The sequence below is a fragment of the Lagopus muta genome, chromosome 22, assembly GCF_023343835.1.
Source record: "Lagopus muta isolate bLagMut1 chromosome 22, bLagMut1 primary, whole genome shotgun sequence".
Taxonomy (NCBI): domain Eukaryota; kingdom Metazoa; phylum Chordata; class Aves; order Galliformes; family Phasianidae; genus Lagopus; species Lagopus muta.
In genome coordinates, this window is record NC_064454.1 from 532547 (window position 1) to 544916 (window position 12370).

General features: G+C 49.9%; 1 protein-coding gene across 4 annotated transcripts in view; it reads right to left on the reverse strand.

Moving 5' to 3' along the window:
* Positions 1–12370, reverse strand: part of KIRREL3 (kirre like nephrin family adhesion molecule 3) — a 235421-nt gene that overhangs the window by 70464 nt on the left and 152587 nt on the right. Inside the window, exon 1 of one of the 4 annotated variants that reach the window (XM_048968579.1) lies at positions 9026–9107. The exons of the other annotated variants lie outside the window; for them this stretch is intronic. Within the exon in view, the coding sequence (XP_048824536.1) occupies positions 9026–9074 (49 nt within the window). The 5' untranslated portion in view covers positions 9075–9107. Of the gene's footprint in view, positions 1–9025; positions 9108–12370 lie in introns of those variants that run through there. 4 annotated transcript variants of the gene reach the window in all.

Sequence of the window (12370 nt, forward strand, 5' to 3'; positions counted from 1 at the left end):
TCCTTCTGCAGAGGTGATGGTTTGCTATCAGTAAATATTTTTCCAATAGCATCTCAGAGCCACAAGTTTCATTTTTAGAAATGCGTTGGTTGAGAAACCACACCCCTGCTTGGAAGCCTCTTGTCTTGATGCTCAAAGTCAGTCATCTGCATTCCAGAAGTTGGAAGAAAGGTGTGAAGGAGCATTGTCTTTGCTTTCCAGAGCGCTGCCTTCCAGCACTGTGCTCTGCTAATGGTTCACACACCCCAGATGTTCCCATGACCTCTCCATAGTGCTTTGCTCTGGGTACCATTGAGGCGCACTGCATCCTTCCCTGCCCAGCTCTCCTTCTGCTGTGAGGCTTGCACTCAAGCTTCCTCCCTTCACCCACAAACAAAGCCCAGCCATCCCAACCATCTCCTCATTTTGACAGAGGGCAAACAGATCCTCCAGCACACCATCAGTGTGTTCTACCATTAGGGCTGCAAAGCAATCCGTGATCCTCCGAGATGAACAAGCTATATGAATGCAAGTTGTTATTAAATCTGTGCCTGGTTAATTTATAAAAATGTATTAAAAAAAACCAAAGAGGCTACCCAGATGAGAAAATGGGCACATTACTGCTTGAAATATGAATGAGGTAAAGATCAGCGTTAAATGCTGTAGCGATATTGTATTTTATTCCACAGCGCTCTGCAGAAAAGTTGCATTTATAAACCCATTTATTGTGTTATGTACTTGCAAACCACCTTGTCATCCATTTATTGCACAAATAAAATCTTAAAAGCGGAGGATTAGTTGAGTGTATCCCTGTGGGACCACAATCTGACTTCAGAAGAATCCATCAATGAAGGAAAACAGATGGAGCAGAGGTGTTTGCCAGCTCATTGCTCCGAGATGCGAGATGCAACCGTGCAGGAGGGCCGTTCTGCAGTGGGTTGGAGTCGTCCTGAAGGCCACCAGCACCACCAAGATTTGAGGAGCCTCGTGATAAGGAGGGCTCCCCAAACACCAGCTCTGCTCCCATAGCAGGCCACTGAAAGCTGCTTCCCAGCAGGGAGAAACAAAGAGCTCTGAAGAAGCTGCTACAGCAAAAAGCAATTTACCCCAGAGTGAGAGAGTGCTCAGTACCTGAAGTTCCTTGCATAAACAGGAGCACATTTGCACCAGTCAAACCCTCTTCAATGCCTCGCTTTGACAAGGTCTTGTGGCAGCAATTCCACACTGTAACTAAAGCTGGCACGCAGGAAAAACACTGAATTTCCCCTTGTCAAAGCCGTAACATTCATAGGCGTTTGTATTATTCAAAAGAAACAAATGAAAGGTTACATAGAAACAGTGTTCTCTTTAGCAGTAACAATATCAGAGGGACTCAGGTTCGTACCAAGGCAGCCAGGCTGCCCCGTCCCCCCTCGAAGCACCACTCAGCCCGATGGAGGTGGGGGCTGCCCTGGGCAACAGCAAGGAGCTGCCACCAGCTGTGCTCCCAGTGCCTCCTTCTGGTGGCTCCAGCAAGGGAAGATGTGCAGGTTGGCATCCATCCCACAGCGTTCCTTATAACCTCATGGCATGCAGGCAGAGTTCATAGAATCGGACCAACTCCTCCCCGTGCAGCCCCTGCTTTTCTTTCTGAATGCTTTTCCAGGTTGTGGCTCTGGAACCGCCAAGTGCCCCATCCAACCCATCCTTCCAGCAGGAGACCTGCGCTGCTCAGATCCCCTTTGCTGACTACAGCCAGGAGCTGTTAGGGCCACAAAAGCTGCCTGGGTGCTGGGGACAGCAGCTGGCTGTGCTGCACCAGCAACACACACCATACAGACCTGCTTGTGAAACTGCTTCGAAACCTGAATGAAAAAGCTCAGGACAAAACTGACAGGGAGAAAGATGCAAGATGCAGCTATTTGGGTTCCTTCAGAATGGAGAGCTTTCTCTGCAGACCAATGTCATCACTGCACACTCAGCTTTCTCATTTCATCATTGCTCTTCTGCTGCAGGACCCCTGCGTGCCCCACAGTGACCCAAGCAATGAGCTGCACGGACAGCATGGCATCGTCCTGGAGCCCAGCAGGAGCATCTCACACTGACACAACAAACACATTCAGTGCTCTGCCAGCACAAAGAGCCACGTTTGCACACAGGCCAGGAGGCCTGCAGAAAGCAGGTGTACCAGCCCTATCAGAGCACCCTATAACACCGCTGCTGAGCTTGGCAATGGAAACACTTTGCAACGAGTCCTCAAGTCCCCACGTGACTCTGACAGATTGTGGACACACTGGAGCAAAAAATGAGAAAAATAAAACCACAGTGCTGTAAAGGTCACATCCATTGCAGTGCTCTGGATCAGCAGCTCCTCCACCTGGAAAGCAGCTGAGCCATTCCCTTCAGGAGAGCGAGCAAAGAACAAGTGCTGCAAACACCCAGCAAGCACAGCCACCCGCTGCCTGACCCCAGAGCTCAGCACCAAGCCCTGCTGCCCCACAGCCTCCAGCTCCTCCTACCAAGCCCATTGCCACCCCTCTCCAAGCCCTTAGCACACAACACAGCTACCTGGAGCAAGCCCAAGAAGGGCCCTTTAAGCCCCTCCAAAGGCATGGAAAGCATGAGTGCAGTTGTGCTCTCATCTGAGGCTGTGATGACAGAAGCAGGGAACCCTGCAGTCTGTCTATTACTGGGAAATCATGCTCCAGCCTCGCAAATGCCATTACTGCCGTGTATCTTATAATTAAATTGTATTCGCCGGTTACCTCACAGCACGCCTGCAATTCTTGTGCATCCAAGGCTTTTTTCAGCTTCCTTTTTATTTTCCCCTCCTTGGCAAGCCTCAGCAATTTCAGCAAACTTGTGAGGTGAGGAGGCAGGCAGGGAGGACACGGTGCAGCATTCCTGTGCCAAACCATCCCCTCCTGGGCCTCCCCCTCATCCCACCACCAGAAGATGTGAACACATCACTCCAGGGCAGGTTTTATCTACAGGTGATCCCCTCCTGATTTACTGAAGCCCTTAGGCAGCTTAAATGGCAGCATAAACACCATGGGGAACCTCACTGCTGGAAATGGTGCCTACTTGGTGCAGATGAGTAGCGTGGCTGCAGAAGCAGCATCTGGAGGGATGGGTTCCATCCAGAGGTGCAGGACCTCACTGTAGCCTGCTTTTTCCCTTCTGCTGAAACTTGCTCAAAGAGCACATGGTCCTGAGATGGACAGGGCAGCAGGAAAACAGGTCTCTGCCTGCTGGCAAAAACAAGACCCCAATTAGGGGGCATGGGAAGAAACTATGGGACAGAAGGGCTTTGCTAAACAGCGTGCTCCGTCCTCTCCTGCTCTGACTGGGACACTGAGCTTCTCTGCATGCTGGCAGAGACCTTTGGCCACATTTGGCAACTGGAAAAAGGAAAGCAAGGGGGCAAATGTCAGGCTGTGGGAGGCTGATTTCTGTCCTGACCGCACTCCTTCAGACCCCAGCAGCAGCAGATTCAGTCCTACCACAGGGAACACACACAACACCAGACTAGAACATTACAGACTGCTTCTGTGCATACAGGCACGATTACTGCAGGCAAATGGCAGGAGGGTGAATCACAGGAGATGGATATGGGAGGAACCTTGCACCCTGCTCCTGCCCTCATGCCACATGAAGCACACAGAGCAGTGGGAATCCCACACACCACAGTTCCCCAACCATTACGTACAGGACCTGTGGGTGCCCCATCCCTGGAGGTGCCCAAGGCCACGGATAGGCCTGCATCACCTCATCTGCTGGTCACCAGCCCATGGCAGGGGTTGAGGCTGGTGGCCTGCAGGGTTCCACCCAACCCCACTTTGCTTCAGACTCAGAATCGTTAAAGTTGGAAAAGACCCCTGAGATCCCCACATCCGACCTCAGCCCACTGAGCCCACATCCCACCACACCATGACCCCGCAGTTCCAGAACCCCACCACCCAATGCAGTTTGTGCCATCGCAGCACCGCTCCTCCAGAGAATAAATGTTCCTTAATATCCAAGCTATGATCACACGTCATACCCAAACTGCGCCCTGATGCCTTGAGCACCTCCCCCTGCTATACACCTCCCGTCTGCCACCAAGCACTGTGACTTACTGCGGGCAGTTGGCCTTTCCCTGCTGGGTGCCATTTCCCAGCATTGGCCATAACATGTATATATGTGAAAAGGTTCCCCTGCTTCCCCTGGTGTCAGCGAGCTGCTCCCAAATGCGCAGTCTCTCCATCCCATTAAAAGTAATGGCGTGAGATTGTCCAGCCCATTACTTCCAATGGCTTTGTTTCAGCCAGACAGCCTAAAGCTCCCATATCCTCAAAATAGCAAGCAGAGAAGCTCCAAAACTCTCTGCTTCATTATCACATCATGGATTCCAGCTTGCCAGAGTTTAATTGGACAGACAGCCAAGCCTGTGCTTCAGTTTGTTAATTGCTGCAGGAGAGACAAAAGTGTGCCTTGCTGACAATTATTTCCTTGCTCAGCAGTTCTTCGTTTTAAGGGGATGACTTTCAAGGTGTGAAGTTTTACAAGAATACCCTAATTTCTTTGAAAACCACAAGAAGAGAGAAAAACATATGCAAACACAGCCACAGGAGAGGCACTTTGTGGAACGGTTATGTGCTCCAGCATCCAGCTGGTCTCGTGCTGCTGCAGGGAAGTGCATTTGCAGGAAGGGCTGGATGGGCAAAAGCACGGCTCATGCAAAAAGCCAAGTGCAAATCGTATGTTTAAGATGCATCACGGGAGCTGTAGTCTGAGTACTTCTGAACTGCACGTCCAATAACACGCTGAGGGCAGAGACTGGGCAGAAGTCAAAGCCCCCTGCTTCTGAGGCAGCTCGATGTTACAACAGCCTCAGCATGGCAGAACAGCATGGGAGCCAGAGAAATCCTACTTGTGACCCCGTTCCATAACTCACCTTCTGCTCTGGCAGCATTAAAGCCTGGCAGAACTCAATGACAACACCCTGTGCCTGCTTCTCAGCTGGAGATGCAGGTATCTCTACATCCACAGCCACTGAAATACAACAGTTGCCTCAATACCTGGCAGAAAGCAAGAAAAGGGGAGAGCTGCAACTCCCATTACCATTACACACCATAATATTGCTGTGGTGACACTTCTGGCCAAGGGATGGAAGTTGTGAGCACAGTGTGGGGTTTTTCCTCACCTCTGCTCTCAGCAAAGGGAGGAGCACGGAGCATTACAGAGCATCACAGCCACATCAACTCCTGCTGGACACAACAACGTGCCCTGCTGCAATGCTGAGCCTCTCTGCTGCTGCTCAGAGACACAAACATGTCGATGCTCACAGCCCTGTCCAATCCAGGGCAGATGGTAATAAATTTTTCAGTGGCTGGAGCAGAGAGCAGTAACTGTGTGATTAGCATCTTTTTCTCCACTGCACATTTCATCTGTAAACTAAGATTAAATACCTGGAGAAAAAAAAAAAAAAGCAAGCCACAGAAAAAGGGGAACCTTAATATGTTTTCACTGCAGAGTTCACATGGGAGAGCAAACAGCTCAACTCCGAGGTCAGCAGCAGCTTGTAGGGAGCACGCTCCACACACAGCGATTCAAGAAATCTCATTTTCAAAGGGATGCTCTTCTTGTCAGCGTGGCTGCACCTGGAAATTGTCCTGACCCAGGCAACCAGGGCTGCAGTGCCCACAGAGGGAGCAAGGCAGGGAACTGGTCCATTACCTGCCTCGGCTTGAGCTCTCGACTCATTTAAACCAAACAAAACTGATTCCAGCTGCCAGTCAAGCCTCCAGAATCTCACTTTCCTGTGAGCTCGGCAGATGAGATAAAACAAGGGAATGAGTTTCCTGTACTGCATGGAAGATTAGGCACGGTGCCAGCTGTGGAGAATAGGATGGATGCATCAGCAACCAGCAGAACAATGTCCTCCACTGCTGCAACAGGGATCAGTGCCTTTAAGGGACCTTGGACAGCAGGTGTCATAAAGCAAATTTTGGCTTTTATTTGTAGCATTGCATCGCGTTTATAGCTAGAAGATTGTTGTTAGTTCCACCCAAACCAACTGCTGCAGGTCCTCCTCACCACAAAGCTGCTTCGTGCGCCTTCCCCAGTACACTGGGTGCACACACAGCTGCCTTCCAAAGGGCACCACTGGTGGGTTCAGCCATGTATTATCTCCTCTGCGCTTCATATCTTCGTATTTGTTGTGCGTAGTAGGGATGGGCATGGATCTAAATGTGTTCATTTCACAGAGCAGACACCCAGCAGAGGAGATCAGCTGGCGCCCTCGTGGGACCTTGGGGAAATGAAATGATGCTTCATCTTAAAGCCACCACTGTGAGCGAGACGGGGAAAGAAAGAAGAGGTATAAAATAAAACAAGGACAAAGTAGAGAGATCAAAGGCAGCGTGCATGCATGGAACAGAAACACAGCAAGAATGACAGCGCCGGGACCCAGCAGCATTGCAATGGGAACATTAAACAGCACTCTGATCTCCAGTCCGAGGTGCTCCTTGCAGGAGAGGAGGTTTGGGTGGGGGAAGAAACTTTTCCTTGAAAGCCAATGGCACACCAATGCAAAGTTCCTCCCTGTTTTATCTCTGGCACAGAAGAGCAGAACAGACACTTTTCATCCTTTGCAGTTAAAACGAAAAAGAAAATAAAGACGACTTTTATCCCAGATCCATTTATCTAAAGAAATAAATTCTGCTCATTTTTCCAGCAAGAAAGCTCTCCACCTGGAACGCGCTGACTGGCTGCAGGCAGGAGTGGAGCAATCAAGATAATTTGCTAATTTATTTCATACTATTTTTTTGAAGCCTAAACTGTAAGTTAAAACAAACCCGGGTATCTGAGTGCTCTGTGCCAACGTTTTGTTCAACAGATATCAAAGTCAGGTAGAAATTCTACATCTAATTATTCATCACACAATCCTAAAGAAGCAGCAGCCACCCCCAGAAGCCGGGCAGATCTTCCACTGTAAGGGAGGGAAGTGTCTCTGTGCCACAAGTAGACTTCCATGGCAAACGCCATCCCTCCCAGCCCTGCCCCAAAGGCTCCAACCCCATTTTCCATCCCTGCTAGACGCTCATATCCTAAACAGGAAGGAGCAGCAGCTTTGCTCAGCTTCCAAATGAAGGCAGTGACCCTGTATTTCAGCATGCACCAGGCATCCTGAAACAGCTGCCACGTTCCAGCTCCGGACTTCTGCAACTCAGCAAAACCAGAGCCCAGAAATGCCATAGGAACAGCCGGGCACCCATCGGTCAACAGCTGCGTGCTGCTGCAGCATCGCCCTGCGCTCAGAGGGGCTGCCATAGAGAAAGTAATGATCATCACCATTAAGCGTCTCGATGGAAGGCAGGCAGCTGGTTTCCAGCATTTAGCTGATGAAATAAACAAGGGTGCTTCTGGCTAATGTAGAGAACAAATATGATGTGACCAAGGAAGCTGGAGTCTCTCCAACTCCCCCTCTGCTCGCTCTGGGACCACAGAGACACACTTGTAGGAATGTAAATCCCCATGGGGGGCAACTCAGCTCTTCCAGGGTTGGAAAATGTGTTTATTAAGGACAGTAAGGATGCAGGGAAGCGCATCTCTCTGGCTGAGCATCCCTCTGCAATCTGCTCTGATACAACCCCATTGCCCACGCCTTCCTCCTGCAGCTGCAGGTGTCCCCTCAGGGCTGTGCTGTCACCCACTGCCTGAAGCAAGGACAGGCAGCACTGTCATTCCTTCCATCACTCACACCCCAGGAGGGATCAGACCCCGCAGTCTGCAAAAGCCACCAGACAGAGCTGTTGATGGGCAGACAGAGCTGCTCTGCCCATCAGCAAAAGGTGTACAGCCTCCAAGAAGCACATTTAATGTACTTCTGCCTCCTGGATGGCTTTTGCCTTTCACAGAACTGGAAGTGCAGTACAATATATGTGACTGATTAGGCTGCATAATACAGTTCCTGCACATTCAGATTAGGAAAGATTATGACAAATAAAATAGCTGAACACAATTCTTACTGCCATCTATTTCCAAATGCAAGACAGCAAGCACAAGGCAGGTCTAGGTGAAGAATAAAGGCACCAGGGCCTGATCCTGTCCTAAATCTTGTACAAATGCATCAAGATAGCATCTTCCACCCAAATGTTCCTTGAACATACCCAAAAAACCCAGTCTCCTGCAGCAAGGGCGTACGCTAAGCTACACATAGATCCCAACTCCCACAAATGATGTGGTCAGTGGGCATGGTAGGGATGGGTTGATGGTTGGACTCTATCTCAGAGGCCTCCTTCAACCTTAAAGGCTCTAAGGAACCTTCAGGGAAGGAGAAAGCAGCTTTCTGCACACCTGTGCCCAGCAGGCTTCAATACCAGCAGCTGCTCCACTTTACAGCCCTAATGAGCCCCAGGGAACAGGCAGCCCCTGGTAATGGTAGGGCTGGATGATAGCTTGGCTGAGCATGAGCTGCCTTCTGAAATGAAGGTCAGTGCTGGTACTTGGGGTGTGATTTTCTTCCATTTATTTCTTGATGGGAAAGTGATGGAAAGTGTAATTACTGCTGTACGACAGCTCACAAGTTGCAAATGTCCTAGCCTAGAAAATCAAAGGCAGGGCCATACGTGCTGTAGGAAGGAAGAAAGGGAAGCAACAAGGGGTGTCAGCTCCTACTCACCCCATCGATCATCCACCTGCACATGGGAGATACCAGGGGAGCTACATAGTCCCCATCCATCAGCCTGCTACCCCCCCAGCTCCCAACACACATCCTGCAGCACTCAGACCTGCTCCTGTGGAGCTGAATCAAAGTAACCACGCAGCCTGAAGCACCCCAACCCAGCACCAACCAAAGCAGCTCCAGCAAAACCCATCAAGACCCCAGTTGCCCATTGCATCAAACACAGCACTGCAAAACGCAGACTCCTCAGCAAAGCTCTCCACCAACTCAGGAAAATCAGAGCTGCTTTTCAAGCAACAAGAGGAGCGCCAGGTGAAGAGGAATCAAACTCCACTGTGAAGGTATGCTGAAATAAACCAATCTATCAAAAGCCTCTATAAAGAGAAAATCACACAGTACCTTCTCTCCACTGCACCTCCATCACACAGACCTGGAGCCCCACTCTCATCCCCACAGCACAACAGCACTGTCCCACTCCTGGGCTTTTCAGCAGTAGTAAGCAGACTGGAGCCTCATTAGCTGAGTGCCAGCACCTGGGTCTAATGAGCCTTCCTCACACCTGGGCCCTACTAGAACCTTCCAGCCCTTGCAACTGGATCCTACCAGAACCTTCCACACCTCTGTTAATTCCTGATGCAGCACCACCTGCCCTGGGGCAGTGCATCCGTGTGCCCTTTCCATGCCCTTCAGCGCTATGTGCACCCAGCAGCTGCTGCAGGGCTGCTCTGGGCACAGTGCCCACAAACCCACAGAGATTTCCCTAAATCTGTGACCGTGCACAGCAGAGACACGTTTGTTTCCAAGGAGGTTCCGCTTCCCTTCCTGCTTCAATAAAGACAAAGGGACAGATAAATGGAGATTTATGGGTTGCCAGAAGAGCAGAATTTTTTGCTTTTTTGCTATTTTTCCCCAAACCCAAATGCAATTTTTTATGTTTTCCCTTTTCTGCAGCAACTGTTGGAAGGCTGCAGATGGAGTGCTGAGAGCAGCTGGGATCTCCTTGGAGAGAGCTGCAGGAACAGCAGGCTGCAGGGGTGAGGGGTGGGCATGTGTGTGCATCTGTGTACATCGCCCCCATGGCACCACTGAGGCAGATGACTGCTAACCTTCCTTCTCTGGGTGTTGTATGGCCACGACCACCAAAACACGGTGCATGGTCCATCCGGCTTCTGCCATTCGAGCAACAAATAGAGCTGCTGGTGCCAGCAGCTCCCAGGGTCACCCATGGGTGCCTCAGCACTGTGCAGCAGCTGCAGGACTGGAAAGTAGGGATCATTACCCACAGACTCCTCCTGCTGTGCACATATGTGACACTGCATAGATGGGCAATTCCTACTGCCGTTTCTATGTACTCTACACCCATATCAGCACTCCACAAACACAGGAATAAATGCATTTCAGGAGCTGATCACCAGCAACCCCTGACCAAAGCCCCGTGATTGGGAAATGCAGATTTTCCTCTCCCTGAAGTCCTGCAGAGCGGAGTGAGGCTGGTGTCACCTCTGCCAGACAAGTGCCAGCCATGCCCCCTGTTACCAATGAAGCCTCCCTGGCCGATTGCTCCATCCTGTCACCCTGCAGCCCAGCATTTCAGAGCAGGGCTCAGCCCATGCCAGCCCAGGGCTGGAAATTCCCACATTGTGGCACATTTCTGTGGCATGAGCAGAGTGACACAGCTGAGCCTGCGTCAGCAGAGGGCTGCCAGTCTCATCTGAATAGCAGTGCCTAAGTTTCAGGTTTAATTAAGCCCCTGCGGGCTCCTTGAAATGTTGGAGATTACAAAGCCAGCTCCGATGCTGTTGGGAAGAAGTGTGGAGCCAGCACCAAAGCTTTGGCCTCCAAAGCAAAACTGGGAGCTGGGAAAAACAAAAGGGATGAGTTTCGGGGGGAGCAAAAATGGGTTTTGGGTCTCAGGACCACTTTAGGGTAACGCAGTGATGAATGCAACGCTCCACTGCAGATTTATGCTGCAGGAATGCTCTCCCTGCATTCACACTGCTGGATACACAGCCATCAGTGCTCCGAAATTAATGACCCATGGCTGTGCCCAACACGTCCCCATGTAAATCCCAATGTGTGCTGCTTGCTTTCAGAAGAGACAAACATGCAGCTCTCCCCCAGTCTTGCACCACGCGATCGTATCTCAGTACCAACGAGAAGATTTCCATCAAACATACGAATTCATTTGTCTTAACTGTTCACAGTAGCTGCTCTTCTCCAAGCAATAACTGAACAGCAGTGATGCTGAATTCCCTGTTCAATGGGAGTCGTGGTGCCGCGCTGCTGAGCTTTGTTTCTTGAACGCTTCCTTCCCTGCTTCCTCTTCTTTCTTTTCATGTTGGAAAACCCCTGAAGCAAAAATGCTCCTACCTGGATTGCACTCATTTGTAACTCAAATAAAAAATTGTAGTTTTGAACTGTTTTACTAAAAAAAACAATAACAAACCAAGCAATGACAAAGAAATTTTTTAGGGATTCTGAGCAGGGAGATTGCTTTCTTTCCATTCGTTCTCTTTTCACCACTCAGTGTGTTGGTGGTTGGGTTTGATTTTTGTGGTCTTTTCCAACCTTGATGATTCTACAATTCTGTGATTCTCCCTTTCTTCATACACTCTCCATTTTCCCTGCCAGACCCAGGTGCCATCTTAACACAAGGGTAAACAGATGGGAAAATTATTGGGTTATTGGCCAAGAAAATGAGATGTGAGAGCTTCTGGATGGAAGCATCATGGAATTAACAAGGGGAAGGGGAGGCCCAGAAGAGCCTGGAGGTGATGCTGCTCATAGAGCAAACATGGAAAACCAAAACAAATCATCCGGTGGCATTTGAATGATGAAGATGGGTGAAGGATGAAGGATGAAGGTTGTGCTGCACTGACAGAGAGCAACTGAATTTCCACACAGAAGCAGCAGTTGTGGAGGGGGATTTGACCCCAGCAGCAGTCCTGGCGCTGTGGCCACTGTCACAAAGCCAACAGCACTCCATCACTGCAGGCACTGAAGAGCTCTTTCAGTGTGGAGCGATAGTTGGGTTCAAGCACCTTCACTTCTCACCCACCCCTCACTCCACACCCATCTCATCCTCCACCCAATGGCTCAGTTTTCTTTCTATGGCTCTTCTCCTCCAACCTACTGGGTGCATCTCAGGGGATGCAAACAACAGCCCAAATCCAGTCATTATTTACACACTGCAGCTCCCGAAAAAGAAGGAGAGGCTCAGGTGTACTTTGAAAAAAAAGAGCTCTGAGATTCTTTAGAAATAGAAATAAATAGCAAACTGCCTGCGTGTCCTTTCTATTCGCTCCGTGGCTCTGCAGAACGCAAAGGTTATGTTTTCCAGATTTCCTCCACCAAGACCCAGCAGAGAATAGCAGAGAACGCTGAGCCATTCCCTTCAGGTCACAGCCCTGGGAGCTGGGGCCCTCAGCATGGCCATGCACATCAGGGACCGATGCTTCCGAGTATGGGCAAGATTTGTGGAGAAGTACAGAATGTTATGGGCCCTGAGTGTCATTTTTTTCCTCAGGATCCTTCAAAGAGGAGTTTTTGTTATCCTAAATAAAACTTTATTCTTTTTTTATTCTTTCTTTTATTCTTTTTCAAAGCCCTTTTTCATCAGGCAGGCTCAGCTTGGCTTGTGATAAAGCCCATGTACATGGCACTGCTGTAAATATGCTCTCCTGCACCGATGGGAGAGGTTGAGAGATTTCTCCCATTTTTCCATGGCTGGAAGCACCCACTGAG